We start from the raw sequence: 22,312 nt of genomic DNA, 5'->3' as shown, positions 1-22,312 counted from the left end.
ATTTGTGTTAGACATACTTCTTCAAAGATTTACCAAGAATGACTTTCCAAAATGCTTCCCTCATTCCAGGAAGGCACTCTGTTTCAAGGTATACTATCAGTTATCTCTTCACTATGTATTTTGTTCTGTACAATTTAGGTTCTTGCAAAAAAAGTTATGAGTTGTAGCTCATTCACTCTTCATTTTGGCCCTGCCTATCTCAAAAGAAAATAATCATCCACAAATTTTTATAAACAAATAAACTGATGCAAAATAACTCAGGTGTAAGAAGAACAACTGAGAGTCATTTCAGGATCTCTTCTTCCTTGGCCATCTGTTTGGAATTCAGTATGACTACTATCATAGTTCATTTGCATCACTGAATTTACTGAGATTGTAACCTACAAAGACACCTGGGTTAGAGGAAGAATGTAGTAAAACAGGAAACAAAGTTATGCACAGTAATTTTTTCAACACCAATACTTTAAAGTATCAGAATAATCTTACAAAGGGAAAATAATGTATTTTCAAGGAAGCTAATATAATACTATGGAAAACTCATTACATGTTTGAACAAAATAGTCAGCATTTTAAATTTTGTATTTATTTTGTAAACTTCTTTAAGTAGTGTTATGATAATAAAGTTCTAAATTCCAAGCTGTACTTACCAGGCCCATCAAAAGGCACAAGATGATGTGGGACTTTATCTGAGGAACCTAAAGGGATGAGGTACAAATCTTTCACTTGCTTCATGTTATTGGCTGCTACACCATAACGTTTTCTACTGCTGAAATAGGCAAACAACAATGCATAGGATATCTGATCCTCTTCAGTTACTGGGGTAAAGCGAACTACACAGATCTCCTGTTTGCAAAAACAGAGAGAATAAGATGGTCAGATACTAAAAAAATTAAAATTTCATAGAAGAATGTGACTGCCCTTTATTTAAAAGCACAGTTCAGAGGAGGGAAAAAAAAGCCTCCCCAAGAAAGCAGAGAACAGAGGAGACAGAAGGAGCAGAAAAAGGGCCAAACTGATTACAGAAAACTGAAGAAAACAAATAAAAAACATTTAGTATATTAAAAAAATCAATTACAGTGCATGACTAAAAATCCAACATTTTATTAGCCAGCTAAAAAACAAGTTTTAGGGAAGTGTGCCAGCTTCCAAGTAATTATTCCCTTCCCCACACTTAACATTACTAGAAAGCTTTATTTTGTAGTCTATTGTGTCTAAAATAGCCATTAATACTAGGGGAAGACCATTACTCAGATCCCAGAGCTATGACCAAAGTCCAACTCAGGATGATGGCGCTGATGCTGTTTAATGGTTTGCTTAATGACCTGGAAGATGGGACGGGAGACCCTCTGCAAAGCTGAGATGGAACCTAATCAAGGGCAGTGGTCGATATGCTGAAGGGCTGGCTGCCGTTCAGCGGGACCTCTGCAGGCTGAAAACAACAGGCTGACCTTTCTGAAGGTCAGCAAAGGCCAATGCAACATCTTACACCTTGAGATGAAGGAACCGTACACAGCAGGACAGGCTGGTGGACTGACTGGAAATACATCTGAGTCCTGGTAGACAAGTTGAATATGAATCAGCAATGCGTCCATGCCAAGAAGGCCAACTGCATGCTGGGGGTCAGAACAGAAACAGCTAGCAGGCCAAGGGAAAAGATTATTCCTTTCTGTCCAGCACTTGTGAGACAGCATCTGGAGAACCCTATCTGGTTGCCCAGTACAAGGACAACTTGCACACAGTGGGACAAGTTCAGCTGAGGACCACAGAGACGGCCTTCCATACCGTAACAGTACCAAAACGGAAGGGGAACACTTGAGACATGTGAAGTGGTGTCCATACGCTCAAGATGAGTTACTGTCGCAAAGGAATACAAGTATTCTCTAACAGCAAATGACAAGTTAAGGTTAGATAGTAAGAAAATAAACGCCACCAGCTGCCATCCATCCCATTCAATATAACTGTCAGTTATCTTTAACATGTCGTGTATTTCACATACGTTCCAGAATAAAAAAAAAAAAAGATCATTAGGGTAGCTGGGATGTATGTTAACCAGCAAGTCTTCAATATGTAAAATTCTTACCTTGGTCCCTGAAGCTTTGATTTTTTCTACATACTCCCAGACAGTGTGAGGAGAGATCCTGCCACCTACTTGAATACTATCAGGTAAATCCTATGAGAAAGAACAGAAATCTGAATCCAACATGAAAATTGCGGTAAAACCTTCATCCAGTATCTGTCTCATATTCAAAACATACTTAATTCTTTCGGTTCTTAAATTATAATTTTAAAATATCAGTAGAAACAATTTAAATTTTGGATATTTAAACTGAGGTTTTTAGTGCAAAGTCAATGATCTATACTAAGTTAGTTATCATTCAATACTGTTCATCTACACTTCCCCAAAGTTATTTATTTCAGTAACATTAACTGCAAACAAGTACTGTGCTCCAGAAACACTCAAGTTATCTGTAAGATCAAACTCTATGAAAGCCCCACACCCATAACTTTCAAAATCTTAATCATGAGAGGAAAACAACCTACACATGCATGTATATACAGACATAAATCTGTTCTTGGGTATTACAGAGTTCACTATTTACAACAACAAAACCAGACTTTCAGAATAATTTGGAAATACCTAAGGAAAAACAGTTTTTTGAAATAATGCAGAAGAGTTTTGAAAAGCACATCATATTCGTAAAATAATCCTTCAGTATTAAAAGGTACTTCTCGCCTTGCAATTCACTGAAGATTTACAGCAAAGACAGTAACATTAATAGAAGACCTAAGTCCTTTTAATTAGAAAGCTGATGCATCCTGTGTCACTGGCAAGAAGTAACACTAAGCCTTATGAATGAGCCCTTTGATCTTTATTTTATGACACAAAGACAACTATTATAAGCAACTGCATCCTTTTCCTGCCTCTCAAGCACTGAAGCAAACACTACCTAAACTTTTTTATTTAAAAGAACAATTTCCTTACAATGGAAGGCTAGGACCAGAATTGCCACCAGACAAGGAAAAAAAAAAAAAGTTACACAAGTTTTTGTTGTAGAAGATGAAAAGACTTCTCACACTGTCAACAGAAACCACCAGTAGATGCTTTGCTTCCTGTTTATTTGAATTCAAAACTGAGCTACAAATTTCTCACCCTAGTTCAGAAAATGGATGTCACTGAGGTGGTTATTTCAATAGCAAATTCTGTCCTATCTTTCTGTGCTACTTTACACTATAGAAGATGTTCCATCATAAAAAATAGTTCAATACACCATCTCTGGAAATACAGCTGATCATCTTCAAGAAACTTTAGATCTTAAAATGTATCAAAGAACTTGAGTCCTGCTGAATAACGGGTCCATGTAGGACAAAACTGAAAAATACTTTACTTACAAATACATTAACCTATGTCCTCCCACAAATACTTTACTCATTACAATGATCATGTTTCACCGCCTTTCACCATTATACTATTATTAGCCTACAAGGTAAATAAGTCGCTAAAGTTAATAAATGAATTGTTTATTCTTTGCAGTAAATATAGATACCTCCGTTAAATACTCAAAAGAGCCAGAAACTGGATAAGCCTTAATAACAAACTTTGCCACTGAAGGCATATTGATAAACCCCTTCCAGATGAAATTCAGGCGTGCCAGAAACAGACTTTCACATTCCACAGTACCAGGTGTTTCTGACCTAAAAAACAATAAACAAAAAAACAATTTATTTAGAATGATTTATCATGCAAGGTAATGTAAATCTTAATAATTCTTTGTAAAAGAAATGACACGTCATTAACAATTTTCTTTTTTAGTTAAGCATACTTGAAGGTCAATGAAAAGAGATGGGCAGACAAACATATCTCATCTTCCAGTGGAGCAGATACAAGTTAGAGAAGGACAGTCAGATAAGCAGAACATTAATTCACTACTGTATCTTTTGAGAATGGAAAAGTTATTTATTCCAGGAGTTATTAAATGCTACTGAAGAGGGGACACAAACATATATAGGTGCTGCAGAGCCAGTAAGATCTTCTCTACCACAGAGGGGAGAGACATACTGCCTGCTGGCCTTTCCTCACCCTGCTTTCTGAGCTCCTACATTTTGTTTCAACACTGTCTGTTCACCACCTGTATGCCTGCATCCCCCTTCCCTTCCCTCATCCCACAAGCTGGCTCCTCATCTCTTCTCACCCATGTATCACTTCCACAGGTCAGTGAGCACCTCCTCCCAATTCCACTATCATCACCTGTATCAAACAGTCATTTTCCCTCCTTCAAAAAAAGTGCCTCAGTTTTTTCAACAAAGCAGCTCCAAAGAATAAATGGAAAGACTTAAGTAATTTCACAGGAGAGAGTTTCTCAATCTGAAGGTTTCGTCATGGAAAAGGTTACAGCCACATTTCAACATTTCCCAACATGTTGTTATCAATATATTCTAAGTATGCTATTAGCAGTTTTAAGGCAGCTGCCCAGTAGTACCAGATCTTCTGCTGTTACAGTAACACAGTAACCTATGTTTCTTTCTGCCTGCACTAGAAATTACTTCTTTGAATCTTCAGTGAGCTATTCAAAAAACAAAGTCCACTGTCCTCAGTAAAGGATCTCACTGTCCTGATAAAAGCAGAATTTAAGCATGAAGTCTGGTCAGTTCTAAATAACTGGGGAGTTGATGTTTTTCTAGAAACCCGTCCCTTCAACCAGAAAAAAACAGTCTCATAAATTGCAATTCCCTCTTTGGTGGGTAGCAAAGTATAGTGGAACAAAATGAAAAGAGAGTTTACAGCAAATACAGCAAAACGTCAAACAAGCTGCTGTTAACTGTCATTTCTAGAGAAGTGTTGCTTTGAGATTTGAAACTAGCCTGATTGCTCTAAAGAGCATTTGCACTGATAAATCTCAAATTCTCTAGCTTTACACATACACATATACAAACACATACACATCCCCTCATTCAACATGCTACATTCCTTAATACCAAATATCATATTAAATCTTTATTCTGACTTATTTAATATGAACTCATGTGCATTTTTAGGCCTTGTTGCACTAGAAAGCATAGTTGCACCAGAAAGCGTAAGGTAGTTTACTTTTCCAGAAGAAAATGAGGTAACTAGAAGTTTGTAATCATAACAATGTATGTAGTGTTATTTATATAAATGCATAGCACTGTTCACTCCAGAGAACTCCATTCCTAAGAAGAGGTAGACAACTTCAAATACACAAATGTATTAATGAAATGTCATTAATAAAATTAGCTTTAGTTATAATAGCTTAATAAGATTAATTATGTCTTTCAGTTTAAAGTACTGTTTCTACAGTCTGTATTACTTTGGGAGAGGTGTGAATGATGATTTTGATGAGTCTTGCTTATCATCTTCCAGTAATTCTGAAGCTAAAATACTTGATGTTGAAGAAAGTGCATCTGCAATGCTCTCTGCTTCATTGTCCGACTGCTTCCGCGCAACTCCAACAGACACTTTCACTTTTTTCGCAGAGAGATCATCAGTAGGTGGTGCCATTCGGCCTGCAGAGAATGAATTGCAACGCATTTTATTTTTTATTTAAGAAACAAAAAGAGTACTTCCTCTGAAGACACGGAAGACACGCCAAAAACACATACTGCCATTGAAGTGGGATAGGATAAAGAAATTATACAGTTTACACATATTTATACAATGCATAAATTTACGTATAAAATTGTGTAAATACATACAATGCATAAATGTATATATTGTATATATTTATACAATATTACACATAAATATTGGCACTGTAATGGGATACGGCAAAGAAATGAGGAATCAACAATAACATGTACACCCATTAAAGGGATTCTTTCTCTGCAGGTCTTTTTTTAAAAATGGAAGACACATTTATGCCAATCATTTTAACATTGTCTCTTTTGTAAATTATGATGTCAGACACTGCTTCCATATCTTTGTCAGCAAACTAGGGAAAAATTGTTTATATTCCTGAGGTATACTGAGATTTATCACTGAAAAGCATTATACAAGCATGATGTATTAATTTTGACATGCTTTTCAAAATCACCTATGCAGATTTTGCAGTTAAGATCGAAGAGATGATTTTTATGTTGACTTGTGGTGTCCGGAGATGCAGATTCATTTACTACTTTATCTTTTTCAGCTTCCTCTGATTTCTCAAACAACTTCACATTAGGCTCCTAAGAAAAGACAAACACATTTCAGTTAGCCTTTTTTTACTCTGTTAATATTCATATTGCTTAAATATTTTATGGTATTTTCTTCTCTTCAGGCATAAAGATGTCTTCAGTTGTACAGCCTAAAAGACTATCACAAAATCTACAGGTGCATTAAAGGAATTAATTCCTAAATATCTTTTAGGTAAGATTTAGAATATTTTCTACTATTGCCAGAATTCATCACATAGTCATGGACAACACAGAAAAAACAAAATCACCAGGACCAGAAGTGAAAGTCAGTAAGGGTAAAAGAAAAATTAAACTCAAAACAGACCTAGCATATAATTACAGACCTAAACAACAAAATCATAAACAAATCACTTTACAATGAGATTATCTATGAACTAAATACACTGTGTTGCCATGTTTTCTCTTATACCTGAATCTCCATGACTTCCTCTTGTTCTTTTATTGGTGTTTCACTTTCAATTTCTATTTCTCCTTTGTGAGTAATTTTTGTGATAGGTCTTCTTTCAACTTCCCTCTGTTCTTTCTCGATCATTTCAATGGTCTGTAAAAACAGGTAGTTGTGTATGTTTACTTCCATACAATAAAATTTTGAAATCCACAAATGCAACAACAGAAGACAGGATTGCCATTAGGAAACCCTCTAGGGAAGACAGAATACATTCTTATTTTGCAAGTGTCAAGTAGTTTCATAAAGCAAACTCACAAGCAGCAGTTCTGAAGTGCAGCAAATACTTATCAGGCATGTATTTAAACAAGTTATAAAGCAGACCTTCACACTAAATTTAAAGATAGGTAAAAAAAATTTGATTTTCCAAGAGATAAAGAAAAAAAGCATCAACTCTTTTCCTGCAATAGTAGGGAAAATGTAGGACATAAGTACATACAGATTTGTATCATTTTTCAAGATCTTGTTTTTTAGTACATAAACCTAATGCTCTACCTTGAAAAAACATTTTAATGTATTCCCAAAGTAATGGATATGCTAATTCTGATCAGCACTGCTGTGTTGCTCTGTTGCAAAAAATAAAGCATAAACCTTGTTTTTCTAAAATCGCTTCTTGAAGCACATTTCTTCTTCTTAGACCAGAAACAGTTTGTGTTGGCTGTCCCCAATATTTTAAGCCTGGTTTCATAAGGAAATAAGGATTCTATGATTGCTTTATCTCTCTGCCAAATACCTACAGTTACTTTTGAACACACTGGGGAAACTTAAAAAAATAAAAGCAGCAGTAAGTAGCAGTCTCAAAGTCTTGCTGAAATAGGAAAACGAAAAATACAGTCAAATGATATGTTGCTATTTATTTTACATGTTGTATTCCATTTCAACTTCTAGAAATTCTGAAGTATTTCTCTGCAATATTTAGGGCTCTTCAGTAATTTTTGAGAAACACACACTTTTGCTTTGAAGCTGTTCCTCACAGCAGTGGAATAGTTTTGTATGGTCTGTTTTCAGTATTTTATTGGTGTTTATAAAAATAAATGTAACAAAGATGTACTACAAAAGACAGAAGCTACAGAATAAACAAACTTTTCATGTCTTGCTGGGCCCTCAAAACAATTTTGAGATAACAGGAACTAGCAAAAAGTTGTCGATTCATAAAGAGGTCTATTTGCAATATGAGAAGAAAAACACCAGGAATAATTAATGTTGCAATGCAAACTGCAGTCTCAAATACAGCATCTCACTGTACTGAATCACTGTCACTGAACATCCACTCATTCTGAGCACACAGAATTCAAGAAGATTAGTTCCATCTATCCCATGTTACACTACCTACTCATTAAAATTTTTATTGGAAGTCACCTGATACAACCCAAAATTCCTAGTATCATAAAACCCAAACACAAAAGGCATGCCAGTTAACACTACCCAAATTTTGTGCCTTTTAGTTCTATGAAGTAACATACAAATTTTGCCAACATAAACCCAGATTTTTTAAACTAGAAAATCTGATGCAGTAAACAGGACGTATCTATGCAGCTGCAGTTAATTATCATTGGACCCAGTAAACGGGCTATATCTAAGAAAAAGGCATTTTCTATAAAATTTAAACCAGCTCCTCATATTCCTGCTTCTCCTTCTAAACTGTCAACACAGATACAAATAGTGTGACTTTCTGTTTCAAGAAAAGTAATGCTCAAACTAACCTTATAACTTCCTATGCTTTGTTGTTTTTTGGTTGTTTTTGTTTGTTTTTTTTTTTTCCTTTAGACTGCTTTTCAGACTGGCAGATCAGGTTTTCAGCTTCAGGTTTACTTGTTGGTGGATGAATTGTCATGCTTGACCAGTATGTAATTTAAAAACACCACCAGTTTGGTTTGATTTGTCCAAAGAGATCTCTCTCCCTTTCTAAAAAAACCTGATGTCTACAAAGCTTCAACTAGAACTTTAAAATCTTTTTGGAAATAAGGGGAAAGAAGCCTTCACCCTTGAGACAGAAGAAAGAGCAAGCACATGGCAAGGGAAAACGCATGGCTTCCCCCTTTCAGGAATTTACTACAGTTCTTTCACTTTCATCCTAACAATCCCTTTGGGTTTTGAATACTAAATAAATTATAGCGATCCTCCTTAATCAGAGTTGCTTTGGGAGACACACATTCTGTTCTTTCTACATACACTTAACCTGCAAACAGAAGTTAAATATGCTTAGGCAATCAACTGAACAACAGAAGTTGACAAATCTCACGTGTCTGTTTTCTCTCTGTCTCCAAGCAGCCAGTTCTTTGGAAGCCAGTTCTTCTGGGCTCATTTTTATTAGATGGTCTGGAGTAACCTCTCCTTTCAATACTTTCTTAAATAGTATCTAGAAGAAAGAAGAAAAGTTAACTATTGCTATCAAGACAAAATCAGCTCACAGCGGGAAATAAAACAGAGAAGCAACAATACAACACATTCTGTACAGCTATATGGATCATGTGGCTTTATAACTACCTCCCACTGTAGGAAGCAATACTGGATTTTAGAACATAAAAAGCTTAATTCCACTGCACCACTTATTCTACATAACACAATGTATCTACATATACCTGTAACGATCATATATATAATGAACTGTTGTTCCAAACAAGAAAGTGAGTTTATGCCCACTGCGGCAGTAACTGTTGTTTTGGGGGTTTTTTGAAGGTGTAAATCCCCTGTATTACACAGTGAAAAGAAGCTAGTATTAAAGAGGATGTCTATGCTTCTTGACTGATTGAACTGAATTCCTAGAGTAAAAATCCTCCCATAATTTAGTAGTATGAGCAAAGAGAAGCCAAAGACAGGAGGTAGCCTGTTCATATAATTTACAGTTGGCTAACTGTAATAGTAAAATACTACAGACTAAGCAACTTGGTCAGAATAACTGATAAAAGGACAAAAGACAAGTTGAGGTGGTGAGTGTGATGTTGCATAATGGGCTCATAGAAACTAGAAAAGAGTAGAAAAGAGTAGAAAAGCCAAGCTTGAGAAATCTGGGTATGAAAAAGCACAGTAAGACAAGCTACATGATGTAAGTGCAGCAAGGAACATAGAGCTGGGGGGGGGGGGGTCGGTAGTCAAGACAAACAAACTAGACAAGCTATATCCACTACACTTTGAAACCTCACTATAAAAAGTACACTGGGAGCAAGAAGTTGAAGAATTAATGATGGGAAACAAGCAAAAAAGAACACAAAGAATACTGAGTGTGCAAAAGGACAAACAACAAAGAGATGAGGAGAAGAAACCTACAAAAAAAATAACAGGATAAATTGCGGAAGGATTAATAATGTATCTACATATAAGACTGTTCCTTTAATCTACAGCAAAAAAAGAATTTCTGTAAAGCACAAAAGACAAATAATACATACATTATTTTTAGGATCTTTCAGGTTGAACATTAGGCTTCTGTATTTGTTCTTATACTTTGAGTCAGTGTCCCGAAAAAAAGAAAACAGCTCTCTTTCAATCCTTGTGGCAACTTTTGCTGCTCTCTCCTCAGGAATCTTTAAACTGGAGTCTGTCAATCTGTGAGAAAACGTAAGAGCAAAAATTACCAAATGCTTCCAAAATAATTAATATTTTTTTCTTCTGCCTTCCAAAAGAAAATAATTACAAAGACAAATTAATAATTTCATTTAGTAATATATCTTTACCTTTTCATCAGAATTTCCTTAAGAGACTGCTTGACACTCTGCCTTATTTGATCAGCAGAAGGTTTGGAAGCCGGCACGGCTGGCATGTTTGTTGCACTAATAGATCCTTTCTCAGTTTTCTTTTTCTTAATTTCTTGTTTCTCATGAACACCTATCAAAACACACAGTTAAAAACAGTACGCTACTCAAGCCACTCAAGTCAAAATTATTTCAATTATAATAATCTCAGTTTCTGATTCAGGTAACAGACACTATTAAGCAAGGCTATTAAGGTTTGTGTCATAAATAATACAAATTATGGACATTTCTAATCAAATTAAAATCATTAAAGCAAAAAACGGAATTCCTTCAAACTTTAATTTTCAGTGTCAACTGAAAGCTTTTTTGTCTCGGCACGTGAACATGTCACTAGTTTATAGAGCAGCCGCCTTCTATTTAAGAAAACAATGGAAAATAAACAATATTCATTCATTTACTTTCTACTGTGAAGAAAAGAAACAACTGAAGACTGATAAAGATCTAACTTCAGTGTTTGATGGTAAAAAGAAATATTTATTATTCCTTTCACCTACTGAGTACAACTTAAAATGCATTAATACCAGAAGCAAACACTACGTTTTCAAGCAGCTACAAAAAGACAAGATTTTCTTTTCTGTCGGACAGACAACTCTCATTAATGCCATTATGATCCCCACCAAAATTACTGATTTCCCCTTCCTCACCAGCAAGGTGGTGCAGACCTGAGACAGCTGTTTGCCATTCTGTACTGTGATCTAAAGTATCCATATGCTAGGCTTGTTAAGTAATGCAGCTCTAATAATGGCTTTATTTGCCCAATACTTTTTTTTGCTCATGTCCTCCTCAGAAAGAAGATGAAGAACTGAACTAAAACTTTTCAAAAAAAAGTGGCCTGAGGATGTCACGGGACATGGAAAACCCTCCATGTTGCTGGCATGCAACCTTTTGGCAAAGTTTCAATCATCCAAAAGCACAGTCCCGTAACAGGTAAGTGATGGGCAAGATTAGCAATAAACAGTGCCACTATAAGCATAATTCAAGTCAGGAGATTAAGTTAAATGTGCTGTTTAATAATTTTATGCTAGTTGTCCTAAATGAGACTTTCAAGCCTGTTGTTACAAAATCATTTTCAGATTAAGTTCTACTCTGAAATCATGACTAAAAATCTTTTTGTCAGCTTCTAGTTCAATTAATGTATTTTGGAACAATTCAATTACTTCATGGATACCAAAGACTCACTTCACTCCATGCAATCTGCAGTTAGAAAGGATGTCCATTTCTTTGCGACTCAGAATTTCAAAGTTGAACAACAAGGTATTTGAAGTCTAAAAGATACCATTCAGTATACAATACTTTATATATAGACTTACATTCAACCCTAACACTTTAAATTGCTTTCTTCCACCAGTAAGAGCTTCTAGAATGCATCAGCATTGTCAAAAGACCAGAAGAGCAGATTTATTGTTTTTTAGACAAGAATTCAAAGCTTGAGTTTAGCAGTTAAAGACACAGTTCTCACACAATCTCACTAGCTTTGCTGCTGAGATTTCAGTCTCAAATAACAACAACTTTGTATTACCATGATCTTAGAAGAATAATGCTTCCTGGAAGGGAGCAAGGGAGCTATGGAAAGGACAGAGGCTGTTAGGAAGGGAAATATGTCCCTTCAACCTTTCAAATAAAATTTAGATGAAAATCTGATGGCTCAGCATGCAATATAATGTGCCCCTTTGAAATCAGCTGATATAATTATTTGTCAATTTGTGCAAAAGACATCAGTAAGTCAAAGTATAATTTATACAGCAATTACAACACTTATGTACATTAAGTATTTCACAGTATTTTATGGAAGAGTATTTCAAAGTTCTCTGCAATGTGAAATAAAGTTTAATACAAAGATGTCTCTGTACTTTTTTTCCCGTTCCTGATTACGTGAGCATCCTCTTCTATTCTAATAGTAAACACTCACACAGCTACACAGGAAACATTTACCTGCTAAACAACATTTTAAAAGAAATGAGACATAAAGACCATAAACATCATGGGAACAAACAGCTCTTCAGATCACCATCACTTGCATTACAGAATGTGGTTTGAAAAACTGATACTATAAAGTAAGTCACCATCCTTTGCTATACATATATGTGAATTAGAGCATGGAGTATTTCACCAAAACTCACTACCTGATTTTGTGGACCTTTCAGCCATGCTAAGGGATTCTTTACTTATTTTTTCATTTTTATCTTCAGGGGACCGCCGAGGAATTACAGCAGTTTGTGATCCTTTTCGAGCAGGAACATGTTGCCCTTTTTTAGTATCTGAGTCTCTGGACTCTGACAAGTTCTTCCCATCACCAGATTCCTGAAAGAAACATTTACACATGTTGGCACGCTACTTACTGAATGCTACAATGAACCACTACATAATTATCACACATTTTCCCTTTTTTTTTTTTTTTTGTAAGTATAGCATATAATGAGTTCCCTAGATGTATGCAACATTGAGTAATTTCTAAAAAGCTACTGAACAGTATCCCAAATTACTGCCAAGTATTGCTTAACACTGTCTTTGAAATACTGGCCAAAGACACATCACTGACAATTTGCAGTTAAGCTCTATGCTGAAAACCACTACATTTTTAGTTATTTTAGAGTGTCATGGATACCAATGAACATCCCTTAACCAGTTTTAGCCACAAATCCACAGGAAGTCACTTATGTTTAGAAACATAATTTTAATTTTTAATGGTTAAAAACAACTTTAATTTTTAATTCTGTAAACCAAAATTAAATGTAATAGCTTACATGTCAGAACTACAATTCTCCTATTCAGAAATCAGACAAAAAGGATTACCAATGATTAAGTTATGATGACTATGATGCTATACACTAAAAGAGTCTAAACAATTGTAGTAAAACCATCTCACTGCTCTTGCAAATTATCCTTTGGTTACTAGAGACACACAGAAAGTAGAAAGGCCCTAATTAAAATGTTAGGCATTTTCTTCTACATGCAATCAACTTAAAGCAATCAAAACTACAATACTGTTTTCATACTGTTTTACAGATATTAAAAGATCTGTGCTTTATATCATACAGCAAACTGAGATGTTCTCTAAAAGTATTTAGAAGTATGAAAGAAAAATGCACAAAATCCTTCACCATTTCTATATACACACACGTGTGATGTGCATGTAACCCTGCTCAATGTAAGGAGTTTAGCAATATCATCTTGAAAGAGTCAAGCCAGTTAGAAAATGAAGTAACTCTAAAAATAATAACGGATAAGTTTTAAATTAAAATCACAAAAATGTTTGAAACATAGTATTTTAAATTACAGGGGGTTAGGAAAAAACTCCTCTACCCTCAGTAATTAACGGAACTTTAAGTATTAAAATAAGACTTACCCGTCTGAAGATTTTGACTTTGTGCTTCCCAGTGTCCTCTGTCTGCTTTGTTTTTTCAGTTGTTACATTTACATTACAAGCAGGTGTTTGCTTTGACATCCCCAGTTTTTCACACTCAATTGCTTTTTCTTCTCTATGGATTTCAAGTTTCACTTGAGTCTCTGATACACTTTGATCAAAACACTCCATTTTTTTGTCTTCTTCAGCACAGCATTTCACACACACATATTCTTTATCTTCTTCACCCATCTGCTGTGCTTGAGAAAGGCTGAGTCCAACACAATCACCATGAAACCAATCATCACATCTACCACAGCCTACCATAAACCTGAAAACAAAGTAAGACATAGCTCAGTGTACAGACTACAACAGAAAATACAGCAACTTAAGCAGAATGTACCATAGCCGCTCTGATTCGTGCATCTCAACAATTCATTCTTACCTGGTAAGTGATTTTCTTTGTAGCTTTACATCCATCTCCAGCCTTACGACATGGTATGATCTTCCTGAGAAATATTTTTGGCCTTTATGCCTTTTGCAGTAGTCCAAGAGACTATCACAACCTCATTATGTTTTTGTAACCTGCCTCCAAATCCTACCAACCAGATTTTTTCAGACTACTATTAAAAAAAAAATGATGGGAATGTAAAAATAAAAACCCAAACACCCACAATAAAAAAAAAATCCCACAAAACCTCTCAAAACGTGTTTGAAAATACTTGAAATTTTTCTTCCAAGATTGTACTGCTTTCCTTCAAATACAGTCATCATCCTTATAGCAGAAATGTATCAACTGCAATCTTCCACAGCAGTAAGAAATGTTTAAGTGTTTTGACAAATAAGATGAGCACAGAAACATCAAGCTATTCTAAATTAGTTTGGTTATTTTACTTCACATTCTTTAGACCATTATTACTGAATTATTTCTAGAAAGTTGCTTTTTATTCTCTTTACTGGTGAAGATGGGGCCAGGAGTTTGGCTTTCAACTACATCTGTCTAGCTTGCAGGGACTGGTTGGTTTGTTTTAAACAAGGTACATGCCACTTCAGTGTTGCTTCGCTATTTTCAGAGCTAGTAGCTATTTAAAGACTGTTTCAAACACCAAAATGAATATAATTTAAAGGACACCCTTCACCTTAAGTCACTTCAACTGCTTCACTATTTTAAAAGTAACTTTAAGTATAGGTACCATTTTCAAAGTGTTGTAAAGATCGCTTGGTCTAAAAGAAAACCATAATTTCTGACTATTTTGTGGAATAATTTTGAAAACTCTATTAGGTATCACTAGTACATAATTTCACTGATATGTACAATTTTTATTTGAACTATTTGTGAAGGCTGTGGAATTTCAAAGTTACACAGGTTAAACACCTCAATAAATCTATTTCAGGAGACTTAGATGGTAGTAATTATTTTTTTACAATCCTTTCTTGTAATAATGAACTTGGCATCACTACTAAAGATCTGCTTTCAAATGATGTAAGAAGAACTTCTGCATTATCCACTTGAATTTTTTTCCCCTTTTGGTTTTCTTTTTGTTTTATACTTACATAAACTACAGTAAATATATGTACTATTATATATATGTTGTCTGAAGAAAATCCAGAAAGACTGCACGTTACGAAAAGTGTGAGCTCTCTGTTAATACTGAAAAATTATTTACTAGCTTTTAAATTCCACAGAAGACAGACCGATTTTGAAGTTCATGAAATGCTAAATACACTGACGTATGAAACCTGTTTCTTTCATCTAATACCCTATAAATCTCTTTCGTAAGATGATTCTGAGGAAATGATACCTAACTTATGCGTGTTCCTATTCAGGCTAGGATCTGCTATCTGCTGACTTACCTACTTTGCAAAACCATATAAATATTACAAAACATGCTTAGAGGAAATCTTGTTCTACAGAACTGTAAATGGACACTCCAGATGGCTCGATGCAGGTATTGTATTCAAGAACTACCAGTATCTTAAGAGATGAAAATTCTAACAGCAGACATTTTAAACAAGAGAAGAAAATATTGTGCCTTATGTTCCTTCCTTGCTTACCCCAAAATAAATCAAGATTAATTTCTGCTGAAGTAAACTGTCTTTTGATGCAAAATGAGTCTGAGAAGTTTTAAAGCTCTAGCAGTTTGGGGAAAAAGGCCATTTCCAGCTTCACTAGCCTATAATGCTGTTTGCTAGATTTGATGAAAACAGCTTTTAGTCCAGTCTGTGAAGACAACTATCTTCTAATTTTTAATTTTGTTTTTCTGAGCTGCAAATACATTTATGGTATTACTTATCACTAACAAACAATATCCATCCATCTATTTAGTAGCTTCAATCAGGAAGGCAGAGGTTCCCTCACATTTGGTCAGTATCTCCATCTTTTCAGATCCACATTCCAGCAAAGTGAAGATACAAGAAAGGTAACATTACAGGACAACTGCTTCTAATCGTCTTACCACAGTAATACCATAGCATTCATAAACACAACAGAAAAACAAGAGAGAAGTAATGCAACTTCATGTTTGCTCCTTTCCGAGAACCAAACGTGATGACAGGTAATATAGCATAAGTGCCTATTTCACAACTGCAAGGATCCACAAGAGGATGCTTTACAACACAGGACACAATCTTGTACCATTGCAAGAAAGTATTAGTAAAGCTTTGGCAACACTGAAACTGTTACAAAAATTCCAAGCGTTAAGATCTTCTGCAGAGCTGAAGATCAAAGCATACAGTCAAGTACTTCTTGCTTAAAGGGTATTTTGGTGTAATAATGAATGCCTTCTCATTAATAAAAGGAGGAAACCAAGAACACACTGTCTTGAAGCCACAATTGCTACTTCAATTTTTATTAAAATGTAGGTATTTTTCCTCTAGCTTGTAAATTCAGGCATTGAAGATGAATTTGTTAAGTGAGTAAGGCAGACTGCAACTTTTAGCAACCAAAACAATATTATGATTATTATTTACAAAATGGACTAAATTTGAAGAAAATTTAACTCCAGAGACTAAACACAAGATGCTGCAAATCAACTTTAAATCGACAGCATGTGGAATTTTTCAGCTTCACTTACCCACAGTAAGTGGGCAGTAAAGAGCTGTATGATATAAGCAAAGCACCAGAATAGGCAGCCAGTCTTACGTATTTATTTTCCAGTCTATTAAAAAAAGGTAAAAAAAACCCTACAATGAATTTATCTCAGAAAATACCATTCTTCACTAAGAATATACACCAAGATGGACAGATGTCATTCAAGCCATCATAAGCAAAGTACGGAAGACGGAATATCCACTTGGCTTCATTCCAGTCTTCACAATAAGGTTTCAATTACACTATATTTAAACACACGATAAAACTTCAGACTTCAGGATTCAGAAACTAAGACTGCAAAGCGAATCTGGAAATGTCCATGAAGTTTGTACTAGAAAACAATGTAGTGTTTACAACTGTCTTGCTTCAGCCTAATTATACAAAATGGTAAAAAAACCTGGTGCTGTTTGCCTAAAATATTCACTATTTCTACTAGTATTTTCACACTAGTCAACTGCAAGACTGCAACTTCTAAAGTCTGAGAGAGAACATTCTGATTTTTATACCAGTAATGTAAATAATCCTTTCTACCATAAGGTCACTTTTATATCTTTATCTGTTTCACTCATCTACAAACAAAACACAATTATGATTTTTAACAGCAGTTATAACTGGGAAATGGGCAATGCTCAAAAACTAAAAAGGGGAGTCAAAGGAATGTGAAGCCTGGCTTGAAGGATCAAGGATGTTCTCTTGCACAGCTGTCAGAGTTGTGACTGAAGAGGTTCTGATATCTTGGACTATTAAAACACCAAAGTTTTTGACTGTAGATTGCTTCAAGTTTGAAGTGCAGGAGTTTTACCCATGTTGTAAGGCTGGATTAGAAGATGTAAAGCTGAAAGAGAAAGAAAAATGTATTTTAAAATATTAAACTATGCAAAATTCAGTAACAGAATTGCTTTCACTGGACTTCAACATAAAAAAAATTAAGAAAAATCTAAAAAGAGCTGACAGGTGACAGCAGACTGTACTATAGTTCACTACAATCTTTGCACAGAGTAAAGAATCCTCTTGGTAGTCCACACGTCGTCATGGAAAGATGCACCTTAAAATCACATAGTAACAAGAGAGGTAATAATGCAAACCTTCCACAATCTCTTTTAGGATTAAGAGATTTTTCTTTGGTGTGTTACCTGTAGTAAATTATATTCATCTGTTAGATGAAAAACTTAGGCTTGGATGATTTATTTTCAAAAATATACAGGCTATGTTTTGAAATTAATTTACATACATTTACATACCAAAAGCAAGTTTCCAGAGAAATCTATTACTGTGAAATAAGATCTTACAAGTAAAATGGGCAGAAACTATCTCGTTCATTGTAAAGCTATACTTATGAGCAAAACACAAAGAACTGGGAGCTGTCAGAACAGTTCACTGTAGGCCAGTAATCAGCATTTAAAATTAATTAATAATGTAAGATGCATTACCACAGAAAATCATTTACTTCAGAAATAATTACCTCTCTTCAGTCTTTTGTATTTGTGGTACATAGGATAGTAAAAAAACCTGCAACAGGGCTCAAATTTTAACAAAACAAAAATGCAAAACTTAAATTATTCAAAACGATGCCCTAACCCTGAACACACCTAAGAGGAGCAAAACCACTTTTCAGACACTTTTTAAGCACTTAAATATTTAAATCATGTCCCACATCTGCATTTCCCCTCTTTAATGGCACTGTTCACCAATATTCTGTAAGATCTGTTTTAAACTAGTATTAACATTATTAACGTGTCTCAGCTGCACTGATGCTACAGACCAGTCAATGTTAAAGCAGAAACACTGCACAGAGGCAACTGGTTTTCCTTCAGCTAATAAAGATGCTACTAGTAGAGAAGATACAGCAGCTTCAGCAGAGCTTGTTTCACATAAGTGAAGTAGTATGGGCTTGATTCAAAGCTCAAGTGAAATTAATGTCTGTCAAAAATAATCTGCCCTACCTTATCAGAGCCCATATATATGAGCAGGTTTTCTTGTCTGCTTTTTGTACAAAAGTTTAGCACAGATGACATGATTTTTCAGGTTTTGATCTTCTAAAAACAAAACCAACTATCTTCAAAGAAACACTATCAGCAGATCATTTACACAGAATTTGCAACATAGGAAGATGACACTGCAAGCTTACTTCTGCAGTATTAAATTTCAATAACCCATCTTTTATGTTTATTTTTAACTTAAAGGCATAATATTCCATGATCCAGTGAAAGGTTGTGCTGCTCATGGCAGGGGTGTTGGAACTAGACAGTCTTTAAGGACCCTTCCAACAGAAACCATTCAATGATTCTCTTCTGTGAATCTGTTTTTCATGTTAAATGAACTTCTCCAAAAAGGAAGCAATCCTATGCTCTTTGAACTAGAGATGAATACATGAAACACGCCCAACAAAAAAATAGGAAAACCAAAATCACTGAACTTCCCCAAACCAGAAAAAAGATGGGTAGAATACATCTCCTAACTTTAATCACAAATCTGTTTTAAAAAAATCATTAAGGGAAACTCCATTACCAGTGGATTGCATCTCGTAGAATCAGGATCATATATTCTATAAACTGCATATATATAGACCTGCTTTGTAAAACTATGTATTTTAGACAACTTATGCTATCCATTTGCCTGATTCCATAATGGTACTAGTATTAATATCCCTACCAATACTGCAGCATATCATACCTACAAGTCTACTAATAAAATGATACAACTGTAAATATAAACCACAGTGGAGTCTTTCCATTCGTTAATTATACATTACAATGCTATTTTGTTTATACTGTCATTCAGGTTTTTTACAGCTGTGAGTAGACATGGATGATAGCTTTTAATGCTGCAAAGCTTTCCACAGTGAAGAAAGCAGTAAGAGAGGCAGAAAACTTAAAAACATCACCCATGACTAAATTGATGACATCTTCCATAATCTGCAGTTTAACACACACTATTCTGTGAACATGTCCTAGAACTAAGGCATCATAATTATTCTAATTATTGTTTCTTCTGAAGAATGTTGTCACAACAGTGATTCATTTCCTGTATATGCATCCACCCTTAAAAAAATGTGCACTTGTAACTTAAGGGTAGTTTAAATCCTTCTTCAAACATTCTCTTTTGTATTGGCTGTGCAAATTATATGACCACCTGGTCCCAAAATAGTTTACTGAAGTATCAGTGCTATTAAAAAAAAAAAAAAAAGAAAAAAAAAGAAGTCCTAATAATAATATTTATTACAGGAAAAAAGTTTTCAGGTTTTTTTAACTTCATCTATCAGCCAAAGTAATTTTCTGTACAACCATGCATAAACATTTTAGGAACTATGTGTATGCAAGAGATCAGGAATACTATGTCTTTGCTAAATCAACTCCTGCACTTTCCAATTAATTGCCTTTTACAATATTACTAACTTTTCCTCTATATTAAAGCAGAGTTAAAATGTGGGGAAAAAAAAACCTTAAGTAAAACTCTGGTCCTGCACCACTTAATTCTTCTATGAGTTCTGACAAGGCCAGTTTGTGTCTGACCACACAAACTGCATGGTCAAACCCCAAGGCAACAAAACAAAAACAAACAGGAGAAAAAAGAAAAAGGAAAAAAAACCACAAACAAACAAAAAAACAAAAAAACAACACCAAAAAAACCCAAACCACAAAGCAACAACAACAGAGAATGCCCAAACCACAACCTATTAAAAAAAAATTACTAGAATTGTAGAAATCAAGAGGAAGTCACCAGCAACAAATTAAAGCTTTAAACTTCCCCCGTGATATAATGCTTTCTAGAAAAATTGTTTAGAAACAGATTATCTCAAGTTATGAACCTTGATGAAACTTCTTCCATTAAAAAAGATAGAAGACAAGGGAGACAATCTGCAAAACATCAGTTAGGGTTTTGTCTATCTGTACAAGAAAACAAATGAGTTTGGCCCTCCATCCTGCAGAGAGCTTGAACAACTACAGTGAAAACTGGATAAATTTACAATGAGCCCTTATATCAGAAGGATGCATATGATGCACACAAGAAACCTTACATTAGCAGATTTCTCAGTGGCTGTAGAGCTGTCATCTTCATCTAGCTCTATGACAAGAAACTAAATATTGTATTTTTCTTCAACTATCTTTAAAGATCTTTGATCTGTCTTCAGGAAGAATAACTGTTTATGACAAAGCTTAGTATTTTCAACACCGCTTGATCTCATTCAGAAGTTGAGGTAGTAACTTCAATCTGTAACATTTTTCTATGTGATATGCATATCCATACACATACACACCTTTCATCTATAGACAGATAAAATTTATGTGTATGATTTTTATGTTATTAGCTGATGAAAAAGAGTCTGACAGCAATATGGGAACACAGTGGCAAAGTCAAACAAGTTGAAAGCAATGTTGTAATGAGTAACAATTCAATCTTTGCACTGAAAAAACCACCTGTTTCAGATGTGCTGAAAATTACTAAGTGCAAAAAGTTACATCTTTATTATCTGATTTGCTCAGAAACCCAGGGTTTAGTTTACATATGAAAGAACAATTATTTTTAGTTATGTTGCAAAAGTAAATGTCTGAAGGAGAATAAACACCATATATCAAGCAAACAGACTGAAACAGTCCTAAAGCAAAACACTGACCACTCACTCTCACAAACAGCTATGTTGGTTCCATCTTACAAGCATCAAGAAAAGTGGAAAATAGAGTATGAATAGTCATTGTTCAAAGCTCAGGTGCCAAAGGAGGACAATCTTATATCAGAAAAAAAAAAAACAGGTATGCCTCTTACAAAGCAAGACACATTATAACTTGTAAACTTTTTTGATCATGCAAGTGACATGTTTTCAAAAAAAGACTCCTCCTTTTCCAGCCAAATCCATTGTATCTGCAGTGCAAGGTAAGCATACTTTGACTTTGCATGTGGCCAGCGAATTACTGAATGTATTCTTAAAGATACAAATTGACTCCATTTGTCAGGTGCTGATTCTGAAATAAAACAACATACAAGGACCATCCTTCTTCTCCTGTTCTTCTAACAGATGCAGTACGATTACTCCAGGGCTGTGAAAGACCTGCGTAAGCATTCCCCTTTGGGGATTCTGTACACAAACAAAACTGATGAAACACTCTGCACAGATTATCTTCAACCTGAATCAATTTTCCAATTTTAGCATCACATTAACAAGTAGTTAGTGGCTGTGCATTTGCTGTGGAGAATACAAAAAACGTTCAAGTGACTATTATTTTGCAGCCTGAATTCTTAATGTCCTTGACATACCGCAAAACTCTTATGCACATTATTTCCTAACTTAGGGCTGCAACTTCAGTACAATTTCTTTTTCTACAAGTAATTTGTACCACAGCACTGACAAAATCTTCCAGAGTTTAAATAACCACAGAGCAGGATATAAACACAAACTTTGTTTCAGATCTTAGCTCTGCCTTTGACATTACTTACTGTCCTTTGACAATATTCATGTCTCACACTTTTTCCTTTTCTCCTAGACAATGAACGGG

General features: G+C 34.8%; 1 protein-coding gene across 8 annotated transcripts in view; it reads right to left on the bottom strand.

Moving 5' to 3' along the window:
* Positions 1-22,312, bottom strand: part of PHF3 (PHD finger protein 3) — a 41,567-nt gene that overhangs the window by 3,532 nt on the left and 15,723 nt on the right. For all 8 annotated transcript variants that reach the window (XM_026844413.1, XM_026844417.1, XM_026844416.1 and 5 more), the window contains 11 exons: positions 13,733-14,060; positions 12,510-12,687; positions 10,309-10,459; positions 10,024-10,180; positions 8,880-8,996; positions 6,602-6,733; positions 6,051-6,183; positions 5,328-5,523; positions 3,546-3,693; positions 2,081-2,170; positions 648-843 (listed from right to left, as the gene is read on the bottom strand). In XM_026844413.1, the coding sequence (XP_026700214.1) occupies positions 648-843; positions 2,081-2,170; positions 3,546-3,693; positions 5,328-5,523; positions 6,051-6,183; positions 6,602-6,733; positions 8,880-8,996; positions 10,024-10,180; positions 10,309-10,459; positions 12,510-12,687; positions 13,733-14,060 (1,826 nt within the window). The remainder of the gene's footprint in view (positions 1-647; positions 844-2,080; positions 2,171-3,545; positions 3,694-5,327; positions 5,524-6,050; positions 6,184-6,601; positions 6,734-8,879; positions 8,997-10,023; positions 10,181-10,308; positions 10,460-12,509; positions 12,688-13,732; positions 14,061-22,312) is intronic.

The sequence above is a fragment of the Athene cunicularia genome, assembly GCF_003259725.1.
Source record: "Athene cunicularia isolate RWA chromosome 3 unlocalized genomic scaffold, athCun1 chr3_part1, whole genome shotgun sequence".
NCBI classification, from domain to species: Eukaryota; Metazoa; Chordata; class Aves; order Strigiformes; family Strigidae; genus Athene; species Athene cunicularia.
Note: the sequence above shows the minus strand (reverse complement) of the source record. Positions and strands in the feature narration are given on the sequence as shown.